This window comes from Eublepharis macularius, chromosome 8 (assembly GCF_028583425.1).
Source record: "Eublepharis macularius isolate TG4126 chromosome 8, MPM_Emac_v1.0, whole genome shotgun sequence".
Classification (NCBI taxonomy): domain Eukaryota; kingdom Metazoa; phylum Chordata; class Lepidosauria; order Squamata; family Eublepharidae; genus Eublepharis; species Eublepharis macularius.
This window is the reverse complement of record NC_072797.1, coordinates 1,136,670-1,153,764: the sequence shown is the minus strand read 5'-3', so window position 1 is coordinate 1,153,764 and position 17,095 is coordinate 1,136,670. Positions and strand designations below refer to the sequence as shown.

General features: G+C 50.8%; 1 protein-coding gene across 1 annotated transcript in view; it reads left to right on the top strand.

Annotated features, from left to right (window-relative positions):
• Nucleotides 1-17,095, top strand: part of UNC13B (unc-13 homolog B) — a 189,573-nt gene that overhangs the window by 53,170 nt on the left and 119,308 nt on the right. The window contains exons 8-9 of the mRNA XM_054986491.1: nt 2,705-2,927; nt 16,640-16,954. Of these exons, the coding sequence (XP_054842466.1) occupies nt 2,705-2,927; nt 16,640-16,954 (538 nt within the window). The remainder of the gene's footprint in view (nt 1-2,704; nt 2,928-16,639; nt 16,955-17,095) is intronic.

The window sequence follows — 17,095 nt, the reverse complement described above, 5'->3', positions numbered from 1 at the left end:
GAAATAAGTTCACTAACATTTCTCAATAAATCCTAAGTTTAACATTGCTCAAAGTTTCTATGAAATACATAGGTAGAAATAGTTTCTTACCTAGATTCTCCCAAGAGATCTCTTCCATCAGTACCCTGCTTATTCTTTCTGTGTTTGCAATTATATACCTAATCATATGCAAATATTTAGGGTCTATTCACATGATAGCACAAACAAATATTGATTGGTTTGACACTTCACTGAATATTCATAATTTCATAGTACAGCCTTCCAATTAGTTAAAAAATTATGTCATGATCTGTACTGCAGGAAAATACTATAAATCTCTGACAAGTGTCAAGAAAAGTTAAGTTGGGCGATCACCATTGGTTGAATCTCTGATAGAGGAACATCAATCTCGGTAGAGTCCACTATTTTAATTAATTGTCAAAGGATGAAAGCACACCTGTTGAATTACCTTACACATAGAAAAAATACACTGAAAGTTCATGTAAAGTTTAAAAGTTCATCTAGAGAGTATAGAAGCTAGGCCTAGTATTGTTCAGTATTGATTATTGGCATATGATTTTAATCTATATTGGCATAACACCAAGGTGGCGATGGGCATTACCCTGGGCATGTAAAAAAAGGGGCCATGAGAGCCCAGCACCAGCTCACCCCTTCATGCCCCCCCTTTCCTGATCTGCGTACAAACATGTTAAGTCGTAGAATCAGCATTGCTGCCAGATAGCCACCTAGTTTCTTCTTTAATACCTCCAAGGAAGGAGAGCCCACCACCTCCCGGGGAAGCCTGTTCCACTGAGGAACCGCTCTGTCAAGAATTTTTTCCTAATGTTTAGCCGAAAACTCTTCTGCTTTAATTTTAACCCATTGTTTCTGGTCCAGCCCTCTGGGGTGACAGAAAACGAAAACATGTTCAATGCGACAGCCCTTCAAATACTCGCCTCCTCTCCAGGCTAAACCTACCCGGCTCCTTCAGCCCATTCAAGGACTTGGTCTCCAGACCCCTCACTGACTTTGTTGCCCTCCTTTGGACATGTCTTGTCTTGATTGGTATTCCGTCAAGAGCACACCATAAAACCCTTCATATGGACCTGGAGATTTCAGCATAATAAACTCTTCCATTTGCCTGCTGGATGGAGACTGACAAGACAGCTGCAAGAGCAGGAGATGGCGGTGTTTCTGGCACGGGCAATCAAAGGAGTCGAAAGCCTGTTTGAAGTGGCTCCCAGCTGGGGATGCCCCCCCCTTCTGTTTTTAGCTTATTGGGATGCATGGTGGAATTTTGCATTATTTGTGGGAGGAGGAGTGGCTGTGCTTTACTAGGAGCAAATCCTCTATGGAATCTGGGGCCCAAATTCTGGAAGGACGCAGCCCTTTGCCTCTGGTGGGCATCTTTGGCCGGAAGGCTTCCAGTCCACAGTTTCAAGGGAATGAAGAGGCTGACCCGCAGAAGTCCAGGGGTACCTGGTCGCCGGTCTGCCTGCCATTCTTGCTTCGGTCTGCTGCATCCCAGCTGGGTTGGGTTCCCTTCAGACGGTGCTTGTGTTTGATTGTTCTCTCTCAGTAGCGTGATGTTGTAGGGAGCAGATGGTGCAAAGGGGTTTTCCTGCCGTCCCTGTTTGAGCTGAGCAGAGCCAGGGCTGCAGGTGCCCCCTCATCACTGAGCACGCAGCCCCAAAGAGGGCAGTTCCTGAAAACAGCACATTTCATAGAATCCTCGGGTTGGAAGGGACCTCCGGGGTCATCTAGTCCAACCCCCTGCACAATGCAGGAAATGCAGTCCCCCCCACACACACCCAGTGACCCTTACTGTGTGGCAAAACACCTCCAGGATCCCTAGCCAAAGTGGCCTGGGTGAAATTGCTACCTGACCCCAAAGTGGCGACTGGCCTCACCCTGGGCATGTAAGACGGGGCCATGGGAACTAAGCCCTGAGGCAGCCCTTCTCATGAGCTGCCCAGGTTCACAGAATCAGCATTTCTCCTCTGCTCTCTCTTACAGGAACTTTGTTCCTTCTGCTGAGCGTGACAGTGTGCCGGCTGAGAACTGTTGTTCCTTCTTGGGTGTTGTTTCCCCTTTCCCTGTCCCTCTGGGGAGTGGTTGAGCTCAGCTGCTTTCCAGGCTTGAGCTTGAGCTGTAGAGCCTGGCAGAACCCTCGTCTCCCTCTGTGGCCCCACTGGCCCCAGCTGTCGTGGGTCAGTCGACACCTCCCAGAGTCTCCTGCAATTGAAATTTGTTTGATTGCATTAAGGAATGCCTTTTGTGCGAACAATCACAGGTGCTCTTTCATTTTGTTGGGTTCACAAACCTGCTGTTCCCATCGGGATCTTAGTGGTTGTCTTGGAAGGGGAGGAGGAAGCAGTGGACTTCTGAGAACCTGTGATGGGAAGCCACAGAGGACGCTGGTCGCCTTCCTTCTCCGCTCCTTTGTTGGTGCCCTGCTTTTCTGATGCACACCTCTCCTACCCTCCCCTGCCCTGTTCAGAGTAAAGCCAGTCTTTTAGTCTGATACTTCTGGGGCAGCTTTGTTGAATGTTTCCTTTAAGAGAAAGGATGGATCAATGAAATCTGCCCAAACTCCTCCAAAGTAAATGGAACCGAGGGTTCCCGGAGGCTGTCACCTGTCAGGGGGTCGTTTCCCTTTTCTCTTTGATGTCCCACTTCTGGGCCAGGGCTGGAGGACTCTGCTCAGACCTCTTCTGTCTTGCAGCTTCCGAAGACCACGACAGCGCTGTGGAGGACAGGGACAGCGACTACCGCAGCGAAGCCAGCAACAGCATGCCTCCCCCATACCACACAACCTCACAGCCAAACGCCTCCGTGCACCAGTTCCCCATGGCGTCTCGTTTGCAGCAACAAGGCGTCTCCCGAGAGGTTGGTCTGGAGCCCACACACGGTTATGAGCAGGATTACCGGGAGCGCGCAGCCATCAGGTGGGTGTCCCTGGCGAAGCAGACCTCTGCTCTGTTCTTTCTCTCGTTTTCTTCCTTTTTCTTTCTCCGCTGTGTTTGTCAGGATAATCTGATGGGAATGTTATGGGTTGCTTGGTTTGTTGTCTTATTTATTTCAAACATTTTAATGCCTCCTTCCCACCCAAATCCCTAAGGTGGAAAACAACCCCCAAACCATTAATTCAAGCTTTTAAAAACACACGTTATAAAAACAATTAAAAACAACAATTATACCGAACACATAAACAATTAAATCATGGTTTCTGCTAGGTGGCTTCAGAAACACTTTGTAGATAATGGAATGAGATGCTGCAGCTCTGCATTTCTGAGTAATGTTTGCATCAGATGTAAGGATTAGAGCTGGTATAGTGTAGTGGTTAAGTAGTTGGGTTGCAACGCAGCACTCTGCTGGTTCGAATCCCACCACTGCCATGAGCAGCACAGCAGGTGGCCTTGGGTCAGCCACTCCTCTCAGCTCAGCTCCCCAGCTGCATTGTGGGGATAATAATAACACTGACTTTTTTCAGTGTTCTGAGTGGGCACAGAAGAACAGTATACAAATGAACTGTTGTTGTTATTAAAAATGCTATTCTGAGTTCAGACTGAACAGTCTCCATTTCATGAGTCCCGCTGAGATGGGATTCGGCACCGTCTCTTCTCTTAGAGAAATATTCAGGATGTGACAAGGTGGTAATTGGACGGATCAGATGCCGTCTTGTGATGGGGCGGCACCAAGTCCTCCTCTGTCACTTGAGTGTTCAAGGCCTCGCCTTCCCCATGAGGCCATGTAGACTCCTTCCCTGCATGGGCCCAGGGCTGTTCAGGAAGGCCTCAGACCTTGCGCTCTCTCCCCCTTTGTTGCTGCTCTGATTTACAGCTTTATTAGATGACCACCAGCATCTCGGGCTGGGCCCAGGAGACAGCGGGGTGGTAGAGCAGAGGCAGGAGCAGAGGTGTGGTCCGTTCTGTGCGTTCATCAGAGTTCAGGCTGCTGAATCTTGACCGAGCAGGTTCTTCTGAGCAGTACTGAAGGCAGCCCCAGCTAGAGGGCGCAGCCGTGGCCAAGATGTTCAGTTCCCGAAAGCATCCGGGCTGGAAAGGGCTCCAGAGGCTGAGCTGATGGAAAGTTCATTCGGACCATGTGGAATCCCACCCCCCACCCCCCCGCACGGGCTGTATATCTGAGAGGCCAAGGAAGACCTGCTCAGGTTGCAAGCAGGGCCAGGCCCCGGTTCCCAGCCCTGCCTAGACTTGTCCTCAACTGGCGCTGCCCCATCTGGCCTCCCGGGGGTTGGCTCCCCATCAGGAACTCCGTTCCGCTCAGCCAGTCCCTGCGGTGCATTTTACTTCTGAAATGTGGCGTGTGCCTGAGTGATCCTGTGCCTTTCACATTTCCCAACTTTTCCTTGCCTTTCCTCTGAAGAAGATATGATAGCTTAGACTCCACCCTGAGTGGCCGGTCTGACCTGGAGTCTGCGTCAGAGTCTAGTCAAATGACAAGCCGCCGGTTGTCGCTAGAAAGCTGCCACTCCCTAGAGTTGTCCGATAGGTGGGTGGAGCTCTGTGCAGCCTCTGTGTTTGTGTCGTGCTGCGTGGCTGTGTCCTGGTCAGGGGGCTCAGCTGGCTTTCAGTGTTCGCATGCCTTGGGTCTCTTGCAAATAGTGGAGCAGGTTGACTGTCGGATGCGGCTTTTCCTGCTTCAGGTTGCTTCTATTAATGTGAGCCTCCCCTTTCAGTGAAATGCAAACCTTTCCCATCAGTTCCATCAAGAGAAAAGGGGTGAGACTCCTGGGTTTAGATCTGCTTAGCGAGCTAGCGTCCAAGAAATTTTTGTGATGCTTCTAACTGCCCCAAATAATTTAGATAACATGTATAGGATCAAACCTTGTGCAGGTTTAGGATGTTTACTGGCCTGAGGCAGTTGAATCTGATGTGTGCCCCGCAATCAGTCATCCTTGTGTTTCGCCTGCCGTGACAGTTGTTGATTTCTGTCTCTGGTGATAAACCACTAAGTGATACTCTGCTGATCCTGTTATGGTCAATTTTGTAAACGGAGTGAGCTGAAGAGTGTTCTTTATTATGGGCATAGTGTTAGAATACATATAGAATAATATATTGCAAAATGCTCTCTCTGCTGACAGAGAGACTCCAGTTCATGTAGCGATCCCGTATCATTTTTGCAAGTATTTTGACAGTGTTGTCGAAGGCTTTCACGGCCGGAGAACGATGGTTGTTGGGGGTTTTCCGGGCTGTATTGCCGTGGTAATTGCCACGGCAATACAGCCCGGAAAACCCCCAACAACCATTATTTTGACAGTATTTTGACAGTATTTTGACAGTATACAGTGCCTTATTTGAGATGCTCAAGGGATTTAGCAGATGAGACATGCCCAGTTCTCTGGCTTTGAAACTGTCCTTCTTGCTGTCCCAGAAGTCCTGAACTACAGTGGAATCTGAAGAGACCTAGTTTCAGGTGGGGGGTGGGTGGGGGGCATGTTGGTCTCTAGCAGAAGAGCAGGATTCATGTCTAGTAGCAGCTTAAAGACCAGCAAGATTTCCAGAGCTTTTGCGGGTCAAGTTCTGATGAAGGAAGTTGACTTTTGAGAGCTTCTACCCTGGAAAATCTTGTTGGCTTTTAAGGTGCTACTGGATTCAGATCTTGCTCTTAGAATACGATAATTAAACATTTGGAGTGCTTTGTGATGTTTTGTGCTAAGGAATAACTATAGGGTTGTAAAACCAAATTCAAGACCAGTAGCACCTTAAAGGCCAATGGATTTTCCAGGGTATAAGCTGTTGTGAGTCAAATTTTTGTCAGATCTGATAAAGTGGCTTTGTCTCTTGAAAACTTGTACCCTGGAAAATTTTGTTGCCCTTTAAGGTGCTACTGGACTTGACTTTTGTTCTGGTCCTACAGTCTAACTCAGCAACCTGCCTGAAACTATAGAGTTGTAAATATGCTCTGTGGCGTTTCATGCTTAAATGCTTATGTATGGTCACCCCTGATTTGGCTTGTTGAAATGCTGCATTGCAAATAAGGTGCTAAAGCTCCCTCCCCCTTCCACACACTCTTCCCTGTTTTTTTTCTTTGCCCTCCTGCCCTCTTCCTGTTCTTTTTTTCCCTCCACAGCAAGGGGTCTTTACCCAGCAATGGAAAAGTCAGGATCGTTCCCTTTGATTATGAAGGTCATAGCTACGAAGACTTGGGCAAGCAGTTAATAGAAGATTTTTTAGAAAAAAGCCACCCGAATAGAAGTTGGCAGGAGGCAGAGGCCAAGAGAAGCCCTCCGCGTGCAAAAAAGAAGCTCCCAGGCCATCACGAAGGGGCACGGTCTTTGTGGGGGAACGGCCAGGCCTCCAGAGCTCCCGATGTCTCGTGCTATCCAGAGGAATACGACACGATAGACAGGAGGAGAAAAAAGAAACGGCGGCGGAATCATTTTGAAGAATGTGAATTGTCAAGAGTCAAGAACGGTGGCAGTCTGAGCCTTCCTTGTGAAACAATTATTTCTTTGGACTCTACCAAACCAGGACTTGAGCCTAATGTTTTTCCAAATGACAATGGAACTGAAAAGTATAGCAGCAGCCCTGTTGAAAGGGAAGAACCATTAACTGTATTTCCAGTTTTGCGCCCATACAAAAATGGGCTTCTGGTTAAGAGCGGCAACAAACAGACAACTCTCACCTCCGGTTCCGTTCGCTTCAGCGGTGAGGACAAGATGCTCCCAGGACAGCCGGCAAACTGTTTTGTGCCATTGAGTGTTCTTGAGGCATTCGATAGTAGCGCATCCGATGAGCTTCAGGGCTCTCCTTTATCAGATGACGATGGCGTGGAGGAATTGTCTGTACTTGCACAAGCGTGGCGCGAGTCGAAGGGTTGTCATCTTGGGCAGTTCCCTGACAACCATGATGAAAACACCCTATCCGAGTTACAAAAGGACAAAAAGTCACATAGGGCGAGAGAAGGAACGTGTGGCTATCTGAAGCTATCTGACTCGGCTCACTCCCCTGTCGAAGCGCCAACTGAGGAATACGTGGACACCATGGGTGAGCTGCAGTGCTTAGTTGAAACTGTGTCAGAATACTTAGCTGAAAAAGAGGAAGAGATTAGCAGATTTGAAACCCTTCCAGAAAGAAACGAGAGTTTCCTTCCAAAACGGGCCAACGCTGATAACTTGGCAGAAGAGAAGGCCCACCCAGATCAGGCGAAGCCGACTTCTGCGGTGGAAGACAAAGAGGGAGACAAAGGCACACCAGAGGTGTTAACAGACTTGTTTGGCATGAAGAACACTGTAAACTCCTTGCTTAGCTCTCTCGGTGAAAAGGTAGGCTCAGGAACAAAGCACCTGTCGGCAACAGTGGAGAAGTTTGTGTCTTCGGCACCAGAGAAATCGGAGACCCTTGGTCAGTCTGAGGGAGGCATTGTGAAGGTATTTCCCAGCAAGCCTAAATCGGAGTGCGCCTCTTCAGAAGTGACAGCAGAAAGTAAAACCAGTGCGAAGATCTCTGCAGCTGCTGCTTCCTTGATCCGGAATAGTTGCCCAACAGGAGACGGCGGCGCTGCTGCTGCTGGTGCTCCAGAAGAAGCTGAAAACAACCACCAGGCCTCTCCAGCCTTAGGAGGCCGAGGCTCTTCGGCAGATGACGTACGCCGTCACCCCTCGTCTCAGCATCCCAGCTCTGTCGTGAATTCTGTCTTAGGCATGCTCAATCCCTTGAAAGTCTTCTCTGAGAAAGAAGGGCCCGAGAGGGTGAGTGCAAAACAAGACGAGCCCAGGAAGCCGGAAATCTGCCACGTGAGTGCTTGTGAAGACCAAGCGAATGAGAAGCCAAGTGAAGACAATGCAAAATCCAGGCTGGTGTCTGCTGAAACGAACCAGGAGGAGGCAGAGGCCCGCACAGGCAGCGGTCCAGCATCCTCAATCCTTGGTAAATTGTCAAGCTCTATTAGTTCTTTTAGCTTGAGAGCCAGTCTTGAGAGCCTGTCTGTTCCCAGACAAGCAGCTGCAGCACAGAATTCTTCTGATGTGTTTCTGCCAGATAAAATTATTGAAGAGTACAGAGTCCCTTCAGGAAACCAGCACCATCCTGCAGGGCAGAGGCTGGAAAACAAGCCAAATGACAGTAGGAAGGAGGTTAATGCTCTTGCCTCTGAGCCAGGAGGATCGTCGGAGAACTTTTTTAGTCCCCTTAAGAGATCTTTCAGCCTGTTGTTGCTTCCTTCCGTCGAGTCTGTGCCAAAAGAGAGCCCCTTGGGCTTCAGGAAGAGTCATCAGTCTGAAGAAGATGTCAGAAAAACTAGCCCTCCACACAGCGGATTTCATTTCCCTTTCACTGGAAAACTGCAGTTTCCCTCGTTGAGCAATTTTGGCTTTTCAGACAAACACGAGAAAGAAAAGAAAGGTGTTTTTGCTTCATGTTCGAAAGCTGCCTCTGCTGAAAACCTGAAAGATCCAAAAGTTTATACTGGACAACAGGGTTTTAGTGACATCCCGCTGAGGGTTGAACAGGATTGCAAAAGTGGTAGCTTAGAACCCGCCAAAATCCTCTCAGCGAAGTCTGCTTCCGTTCCATACCTACCGGATCACAAAGAGAAGCTGACGATGAGGAAAGAAACTGGCCAGGAAGATAGTTTGTGTGTACCAGGAAGTGAAACGATACATCAGATTATCTCTGGCAATTGGGGAATCGCACATGCAGAACGTGATCATCATAACGCCACGGTTCAAGATCTGCAGCGCAAAGGGGCACCGTCAGCCGTACTGAAAGAACCAGACTTCAGTGGTGCCAATTTGATGGCAAGGAGCGGAGAGGGCAAGATATTAGATGGCTCCACCAAGGTGGCACCGCAGCCTGGCTTTCTTTCAGGGATTTTTCGGCTTTCTTCATCAGACCAAATGCCCAACAGGCAAGAACTGAACGTCAAAAATGAAACTAACAATCAGAAAAGTACTCCTCCTGGCTTACTTTCTGGATTATTCCGATTTGCTTCAAGTGAAAATGTGTCTGACTGTGAACCAGATAAGGCGAAAAAGAGTCATTTAGGCATAATGAAGTTTTTTGCAAAGGATGAGGAGAGTAGTTCTGGGGACAAGTCCGTTGGCTCGCGTGGGCCTGGCCAGACCCAGGAAGGCACTGGAGGAAAACTGGAGACAACCAACTTCTTGAGGAACGTCATGCCTAAACCAAAGGGGAAAGCGGAGGAGAAGGTCATGGAGTCTTCTACGACTAACGGCCATTTGCCCAACATGGGATTAATCGAAATGGACAGTGATCTCATGTCCTGTCCTTGGCATTCTGCCTCTCAGAATGCTTTAAGTTCTCAGCAAAACATTCAAGACTTTTGTAGCAAACCAGCTGCTTACAGACAAAATACAGATTGTGATATTTATCAAATGGCAGTAAATGAAAGGTCAAGTAGATTTCTCAGTTCTTCTTTACAGAATGCAAAATTATATGGTCGATCAGGGCAGTACCTTGCTTTTGAGGAAACAGGGAGCACACACAGCTTTGTCTGGGACTACGATGTACAAGAGTATTGTGCAAACTCCCATCAGATTTCCTTGCCAGTTTACTATGCCTTAAACCAGAACTCGAACCCTTTTGCTCAGCACTTGGACTTGTCAGAATCCTATGATACAGCAGTGAATCTGTGTAAAAAAGATGGAAATGCAAATATGGTGGACTGGCAGTCAAATGCAAATTTTGATACTCGGTTCATAGATTTAAGTGTTGTGTCATACAAATCATTTGATCAGTTAGCCTTTGAAGATTTATGTCCGGAAGAAAGTGAGATGTGGGCAAATAATTCTCTGAATGGAAGTTTCCCTCTATTTGATGACTGTAACTGCACTCTGGAAGAGATGCCCATGGACTTAAGCTTGTCATCTGTGTGTGATGGAAGTCTGTGGACCCTCACAGATCCAGAGTCTCCAAGTTTGGATGGAAGCTTTGTATATGCTTCTCACAGCCAGGAATACCAAGAGTGGCTGATGTTGCTTGAACGTGGTATGTGGTGGCCATCAGAAGATGGCGATTGTGGATATTACCTGTACAGTGATGGTCAATATGTCTATTCCCTACTCACCGATTTTACTGGGCAATATGTTTATATATGCACTCCAGACTCCTACGCCCATCCAGACTGCTGGGATTATAATTATCCTGTGGATTCTTTGCAAGGCATGGTGTTGGGCGATGATACAGTTGCTGTTTGTGGTTTCAAAGTACCTCTTGGTAGCGAAGACGAGATCCTGTGGTTTGCTGAAGAGGAGCAATTGGATAATTGCCATGTAAATAAGCCGCTTGATTTGTCTGTAGCTTTCCAAAGAAGTGATCAGCTTATGAACATGAATTTGGAGACCTTTTCTCAAATGTTTGAAGAGTCCATTTATTACCAGAGAGAGCTACCTGTAGACTTTTCGGAATACAGACTTCAAAAACTCAAGGTGGATTTTAGTCCCGAAGGGGAAACTGAGTGGGACTCAGAAGAACTTCCCCCAACGCTGGACCTGACAGTTCATCCCAAAATGGCTTCCAGCAGCAGGCGAGAGGAGAAGGTTCACGCCAGGCAGCCTGGCAGACCCTCCCAGGCAGCCGCTGCTGAAATGGGGCCCTCAAGATGGTTTGGCTTCCCGAACTTCCAGCCTCCTGCCGAGTCTGAACCTCTCTGGGTGTCTCAGAATGGGGCAGAAATCCAAATGACCCGAGAAGACAGAAGGGCCTCCGTGAACAAAGTCACGTCCTTATTTTCCACTTTGGGCGGCCTGCTTGGCAAAACGCCAGGCTCAGGTGGGCAGAAACCGTTGGAGGGTACGGAGGCTCCGTCGGAGTTGCCGGGTCACACACCGGATGTTCCTTCAGTGACATCGCCCTGGAGAAGAGGGGGCGGCGCAAAGAGCTGCCGGCCCATGTCCATCCCGCCTGAATTGGGAAGAAAAGAGACAGCCGGGCTCGATAGGACAGATTCTGTGGGGAATGAAGTTCCTCAGAACCTTCACCGGGAAGAGCCTAATTCGGCCAGATCTCCCCCCCAACTAAGCCACGGCCCTCCTGGCAGCAGGGCCAGCCAGTTAAGTGCCCGTGTTATGCCCGCTCACTATGGATGCCAGGTGAGTAGGGATGAAGCCAAGAAAACGCAGGCAGGTCCCGGCCAAACACCGGCAGAGGCGGAGGGGCCGCTGTTTAAAGGGGCTCTGAAGATCTTTAGGCGAGGAGAAGGCGCTGCCACAAATGCAGCCGCTGAAAAAAGCCAAACTTCTGGATTTTTTGATTTCTTTAAAGCACAGCTGAACACAGCCTCACAACCATCAACAACTCCACCAACAAACGTGATGAAAAATGAAAACGAGATGCAAAGGCCTGAAGGGAAGGGAGGAGCCCCAGGCATTTCTTCATTGTTTGGATCCTTAGGGGACCTTTTCAGAGTCGATGCTGCCCCTTCCCCTCCAAGTGCCGCCGTTCCTCCATCCAGTGGAACCCAGACATTGGTGGACAGAGAGGCGAAGGATGGTGGAGGCAGGCGAGAGCCCAGCGGTAACACGGCTTCTGCTTCCCCAGTTCCTCTGGGGCAAGGTGGTGTGGAAACTGCCCAGAGATATGATCTGCCTAATGCAGAGCTGTGCAGAGAACGAGGAGAGGAAGTGGATGCCGGCCACTGCTCCTCCCGGCACGTGGGCCCTGGAATGGGCCACCCAAGTCAGCCACTCGGACCCCAAGGCAGTGGGCCAGCTGCATCACCAGGCCAGCCAGGAGGCGGCTGTCCGGGAGCCACACATGACGTCCTGCAACCAAGTAGCACCAGGCAGCCACCATGGGAGCCTGGCTTGAGCTTGCCTTCTGGCTTGTCACCGGCAGTGGCTCCTTCCAAGCCTCAGCCAGCCGGCAGGAGCATTTTCTCTTTCTTTGCTGCAGAAGCAGCCCCGCCCCCTTCTTCGGCAGCCCCGGATGACAAGCCTGAGGAAGCCGAGAGCCTCTTCAAGCTTCCTTCCTTCCTCTCGGGAGGGCCTGCCACAAAGAAAAATGCCTCCCAAACTAGCTCCAGCTTCAACTTTTTCGGCCTGACCTCTTTCCTGGATGAACCCCCTCCAGCTGCTCCTGCAAAGTCACCCCCACAGCAAGCGAGCCCCAGGCCGTCTATCGAGCCGTCTGTTTTGGTTCACTCTGGCATTGGAGTTGGCAGCCGGCTGGACTTGGAGAAAGAAGCAGCAGCTGCTGGCGTGGTAGAGGCTGTACTTGGCAAGAAAGGGGCTGTTGGCCTGCACAGCAGAGCGAGTGCCTTAAATGTCCCTGCAGCTGAACCCTCTGTGGCAAGAGCTTGGGAAGGAAAACGTGAGGAAGGCGTGCCTCCCGCGGCCAAGAGGGTTGCACATCGAGGAGATCAGGCTGTTTCTTTGGGGCTTGGCTTTCATGGACCTCAGCCAGGGGAGGACAGTGTCGCTTTCCCCGAGGCGGCTCCAAAGCCACTAGAACAGTCACAAAAGAGCACGGAAGAGAGAGTGGAGCTTGTGTTGCCTTCTGAGAAGAAAATGCCCCCTTTGTATGAAAACACAAAATGTAATTCAGGTTTGGACACCACGAGTATTGCTGAAGCCTTTTTGCAAGGGACAGTGCATGAAGGGCAGCCGGACGTGCCTGAGCTGGAGGTGCAGGGACCCCAGGTGCCTGGCCCTTGTCCTTCCAGTGCTGGCTTGCAACAGGCTCGGGATGAAAGAGCTCACCCTCAAATGCCAGCTGCGCCCAACTTGCAGGACACACTTCAAGAACCTGAGAGTGACAGGTCTGTTCTAGACGCCTCTGTAGAAATGTTCTCAAGCTTCATGACAAAAATGAAGCCCACTAAAACCTTCTCTGACTTTTTCCCCCCGCCACAAACCCCAGCAGCTCCCAGTGCACAAAAGAAAAGCTCTTCCTTCTTTGGTTTTTCATCTCTGCCTTCCCAAACATTCACGAGCGATCTCTTTGGCATTTTTAGAGGCGCCTCAGAAGAGGCCCCTTCGAAACCAGCTGGAGCCTCAGAGCCTCGGGTTGCTAGTTCCTGCACCAAAGAGGCTGCTGGCACTTTTGTCGGTCAATGTGCCACGGAACACAACCAAATCTCTAGAGCTGAACTGCTGGGGACGAATGCCAGCAGTGCCTGGAAAAGGGATGGCGCCTCCACCTCCGCAGAAGACAGCTCGACAAAAGAGAGCACTGTGACAACGGACAGTGAAGCTAGAGAAAGGCCTGAAAGTGGCGGAGAGGAGCCTGGGCCAGTGATCTCTCGGAAGGACCGAGGCCCCGAAGTGTCACAGTGGGAGCCTCGCGTTAGCAGAAGCCGGCCGCCTGAGCATGCCAGCCCTCGTAGTCGAGATGCAGAGGGTGCCGTAGGTGCAGAAGCAGGAGAAGCGGGCATGGAACCATCAGGGACAAACGGTGGCCCAGCCACTGAAGAAGAAGCAGCAGCCCCGGAGTGGGAAATTGAAGTTAGTCCGACAGATTTCGGTCATGCCTGGGAGCTGGAACCTGAGGTCGATGAAGCAGGTACGAGCCTGTGCCAGGCAGCCGTGGAGAGTGAGGTGAGCGGGGAAGCTTGTTCACTGCGCCCTCCAGTTTCAAATGAGGACCAAGACTCGCTCCAGGAAGAGCCAGCTGGGATCCCTGGAACGGAAGGTGATGCGCCGCTTGAGAAGGAAGAGCCCTCAATGGTCAATGAAGCTGCTACCAAGGATGCCCCCTTGGAGCAGAGCCTGGCTCCTAAGAGTGGGCCTGCCAGCGTTGCCGCAGATGACAGCAGCACCAAACCCGGGTTTGAACTTCCAAGCATGCTGGCGTTTCCCAAATTCAGCTTCACATCTTCCGCAGAGAGCGGCAAGCCGTTTGGGTCCTTCTTCACACTACAGCCGGCATCAACCAGCCAGACCACAGCTGAGCCTGGCCTTGTGTCCGGGTTTCACAGGTTTTCTTCCACTTTGTTTGGTGGAGGAAGTGAAGAGAAGACTGGTAAGCTGGAAAGCGCCCAGGGGGAAATGTTTGGGAGGAAGCTAGACTTCTCCTTCCCGTGGCAAAAAGATACCAAGCAGGCTCCTCTCCAGGAGGAAGCCGATTTGCCAGCCGAGGACTCTTCCAACAAGGACACGGCCCCAAACTCTTTCTCCAAACTGGAAGTTGAGGCACCGCAAGCTGTGTCCACGCCTGAGCAGCCGATCCTGCGTGCGATTAGCACAAATGAGCAAGCTAAGTCTCCTGTGCCTGATCAAGCGGCTGAGCCAGTTTTCTCCTCCGAGTGGTTGGGACCCTTGAGCGAGGAGCTGAGTGGCCCCGCTGCGGCCGTGCCAGTCCAGTCCAGCAAAGAGCTGGAAGTTGTGGGCAGCAGAGAGTTTGCAGATGAGCTAAGCACCATTTCTAGTGGCCCTCGAGGCCCTGCTTTGGAAGAGCCAACACAAGGAGCAGAGCGGGAGGAGATCATCCCTCGTCCTGCCACGGGAACTCTTCCTTCTGGAGTGCAGCCGCTGGAGCCAATGAGCAGAAAGCCCTTGGAGAAGAAAAGGCCAGTAGCCCGCGCAGCATGATAAATGGAGTCCACTCGTTGGCCATTTATAATGCACGTGCCCTAGCAGTAGACTGTGTCGTTCCGGCTCGCCCGCATCGTGTTAGTCGCAGTGGTAGAGAGACCCCCGAGGCCCTGGTTGATCCGCCTGCAGCCCTCGCTGTCATTTCTCTCTCGACTTCTGATCTCCCTCCCTTTTGCATAGCTACTGTTAGCTTCCCTTGTGCCCCCCTTTGGTGTTGTGTTTTTTGCTTTTGTTATTACTTTTGTTAGCTTTTTGTAGCCTAATTGTTTGCGAGAGCACTTGGCACTTCCCAGTTACCTAAGAAGGAGAGGGGTATAAAATGCAGGACCAAAACCACTGGCCAGAAAAAGAACAAGGGGGGGCCTTTCCTTTGGAGTGAATCGGAAGCCTTCAAGTTGTTAGTGTCAGATGTGCTGTAATGTTCAGAAACGATATCTCAGGAGGTGCGGGCAGTGTTGGCACTGAAGCTGTTGCCAGTCCTAGAACCAGGGCAGAGTCAGACTCCCTCCCTCCCTCACACAAATAAGAGGGGGGGGGATAATTAAGAAGGCTTTGTGAGCCTGTGGCTGTTCCATTGCTGAAATTCCGTGACCTTGTTGAGTAACAGCTTTGGTGCTGCTGCTGCTGCTGCTGTCCAGGGCCCGCCACTTCAGATTTTGCCTTCGCCTACCATCAGTGGCATTCAGTGGCTGCAGGCAAGAGCCAAAGAGAAGCTGCGAAGGATGCCCCTTTGCTCGGCCTGCTGCCCTTGCTAAGCCTCTAAGCATGTTGGCATCTGACTTTTAATCCACCATGTTCAGAAGACATGATTGATTATGTATTGTCGAAGGCTTTCACGGCCGGAGAACGATGGTTGTTGGGGGTTTTCCGGGCTGTATTGCCGTGGTCTTGGCATTGCAGTTCCTGACGTTTCGCCAGCAGCTGTGGCTGGCATCTTCAGAGGTGTAGCACCAAAAGACAGAGATCTCTCAGTGACAGAGATCTCTCAGTAGACACTGAGAGATCTCTGTCTTTTGGTGCTACACCTCTGAAGATGCCAGCCACAGCTGCTGGCGAAACGTCAGGAACTACAATGCCAAGACCACGGCAATACAGCCCGGAAAACCCCCAACAACCATGATTGTTTATCTTTATGTAGTTTAAACTTTTGTCCATTGGCTGTTTCTAGGGAAGCGATCTCTCCTGGTCTAACAGCCGTGCCCGAGATGGTCTCCAGGGCATCCTTTGTTTGCATTCCTCATTTGTATGCTACTATGCTGTAGCAGAGTGGTTAAGTGGCTGGGATGCAAATCAGTATTCTGCTGGTTTGACTATTGCCACAAACTCTGCAGGTAACCTTGGGTCACCCCCGCCCCTCAGCCCCTCTGCTGTATTGTGGGAATAATAACACTGACTTTGTTCACCGCTGTGTGTGGGGCACTCCTCTGCCTAGAAGAGCGGTATATGGGCACAGTTATTGCTGTTATCTGATAGGGAAGATGTCCCGCGGGCCAGTGAGCCTAACTCCGGCCCAGCTTGCCTCCAGTGTGCCCAGGAGCCTGAGTTCTGAAGCTTCCTGCCCGTTCCCTGCTGGGCTTCAGTGACGGAGAGTGCCATGTGCTGGCATTGTGCGGTATTGAAAGCTACGGGAGCCACAACTCCAGCCCGGCGTTTGTTTGCTGCCAGTAAAGGGCCCATATTGTACTGCTTCTGGGTCGATGGCCACTGCAGTAGAACATGTTACCAGCCAGAGTGAGAATTGAAAAATGTAAACAATAAAGCAGCAACAAAGATAGAAGTGTGGTGGAGGGCAAGTCCTCGGTAGATGGGGATGTTGCATTGCTGCAAGGTGCCCAGAGTGTTGCCACTCGAGGCTTTGCTTTCTGTCAGCAAAGAACGTGCATGTTGCCAGCTGCCTTGCGCTGCCCGTTTCTGATCGATCTCTTATGGTGGCAGCTGACGTAGTGCTGAGCAGCCCAGAGTGATTGGGGCTGAACTTGGTTGTGGGGCCCTTTGAGCTTTTGCCCTTGTGAAGCTAGAACTTGCTCTCTGTGTGCACCCTGTGTGTGTGTGTGTGTGTGTGTGTGTGTGTGTGTGCAGCTGCCACATGTTATTTCTCGGATGCCACTGCTTTTGGCTCACTGATTTCTCACTCTCTTATAGTTCTGCCAGCAGTAGTAGGTTTGGTTCCTCCTGTAACGTCAGTCAGGGGAGTTCTCATCTGAGTGAGCAGGAACATTCTCAGGGGAGTGCCCCCGACTCGGAACACGAGGAGGAGCTGCCAGAAGGGGCCTTGTCTGCCCTCCACCCAAGGGAGGCCCACAGATTGTCTAGTGAGCGACACAAGCCACAAGCAGCACAAGCCGAAGGAGAGGAGAAGGTGTCGGAGGGCAAGGAGAAAGTGAAAGAACCCGCTTTGCTTAACCTGCCTCCAGAAGGGGAGAAGGCCAAAGAGGTTTCCACAAGGCCACCTGACAGGTAGGTGATGCTCTTTGCTGCCTTGGGGAGCGAGAGGGAAATTCCCAGTGGACACTTGAGTAATTCCAGGGAGTCCTGGACACACAACGAGCAGAGGAGGCCACGGGGTCCTTTGGCATGCTGGGCAACGCCCCTCACAGA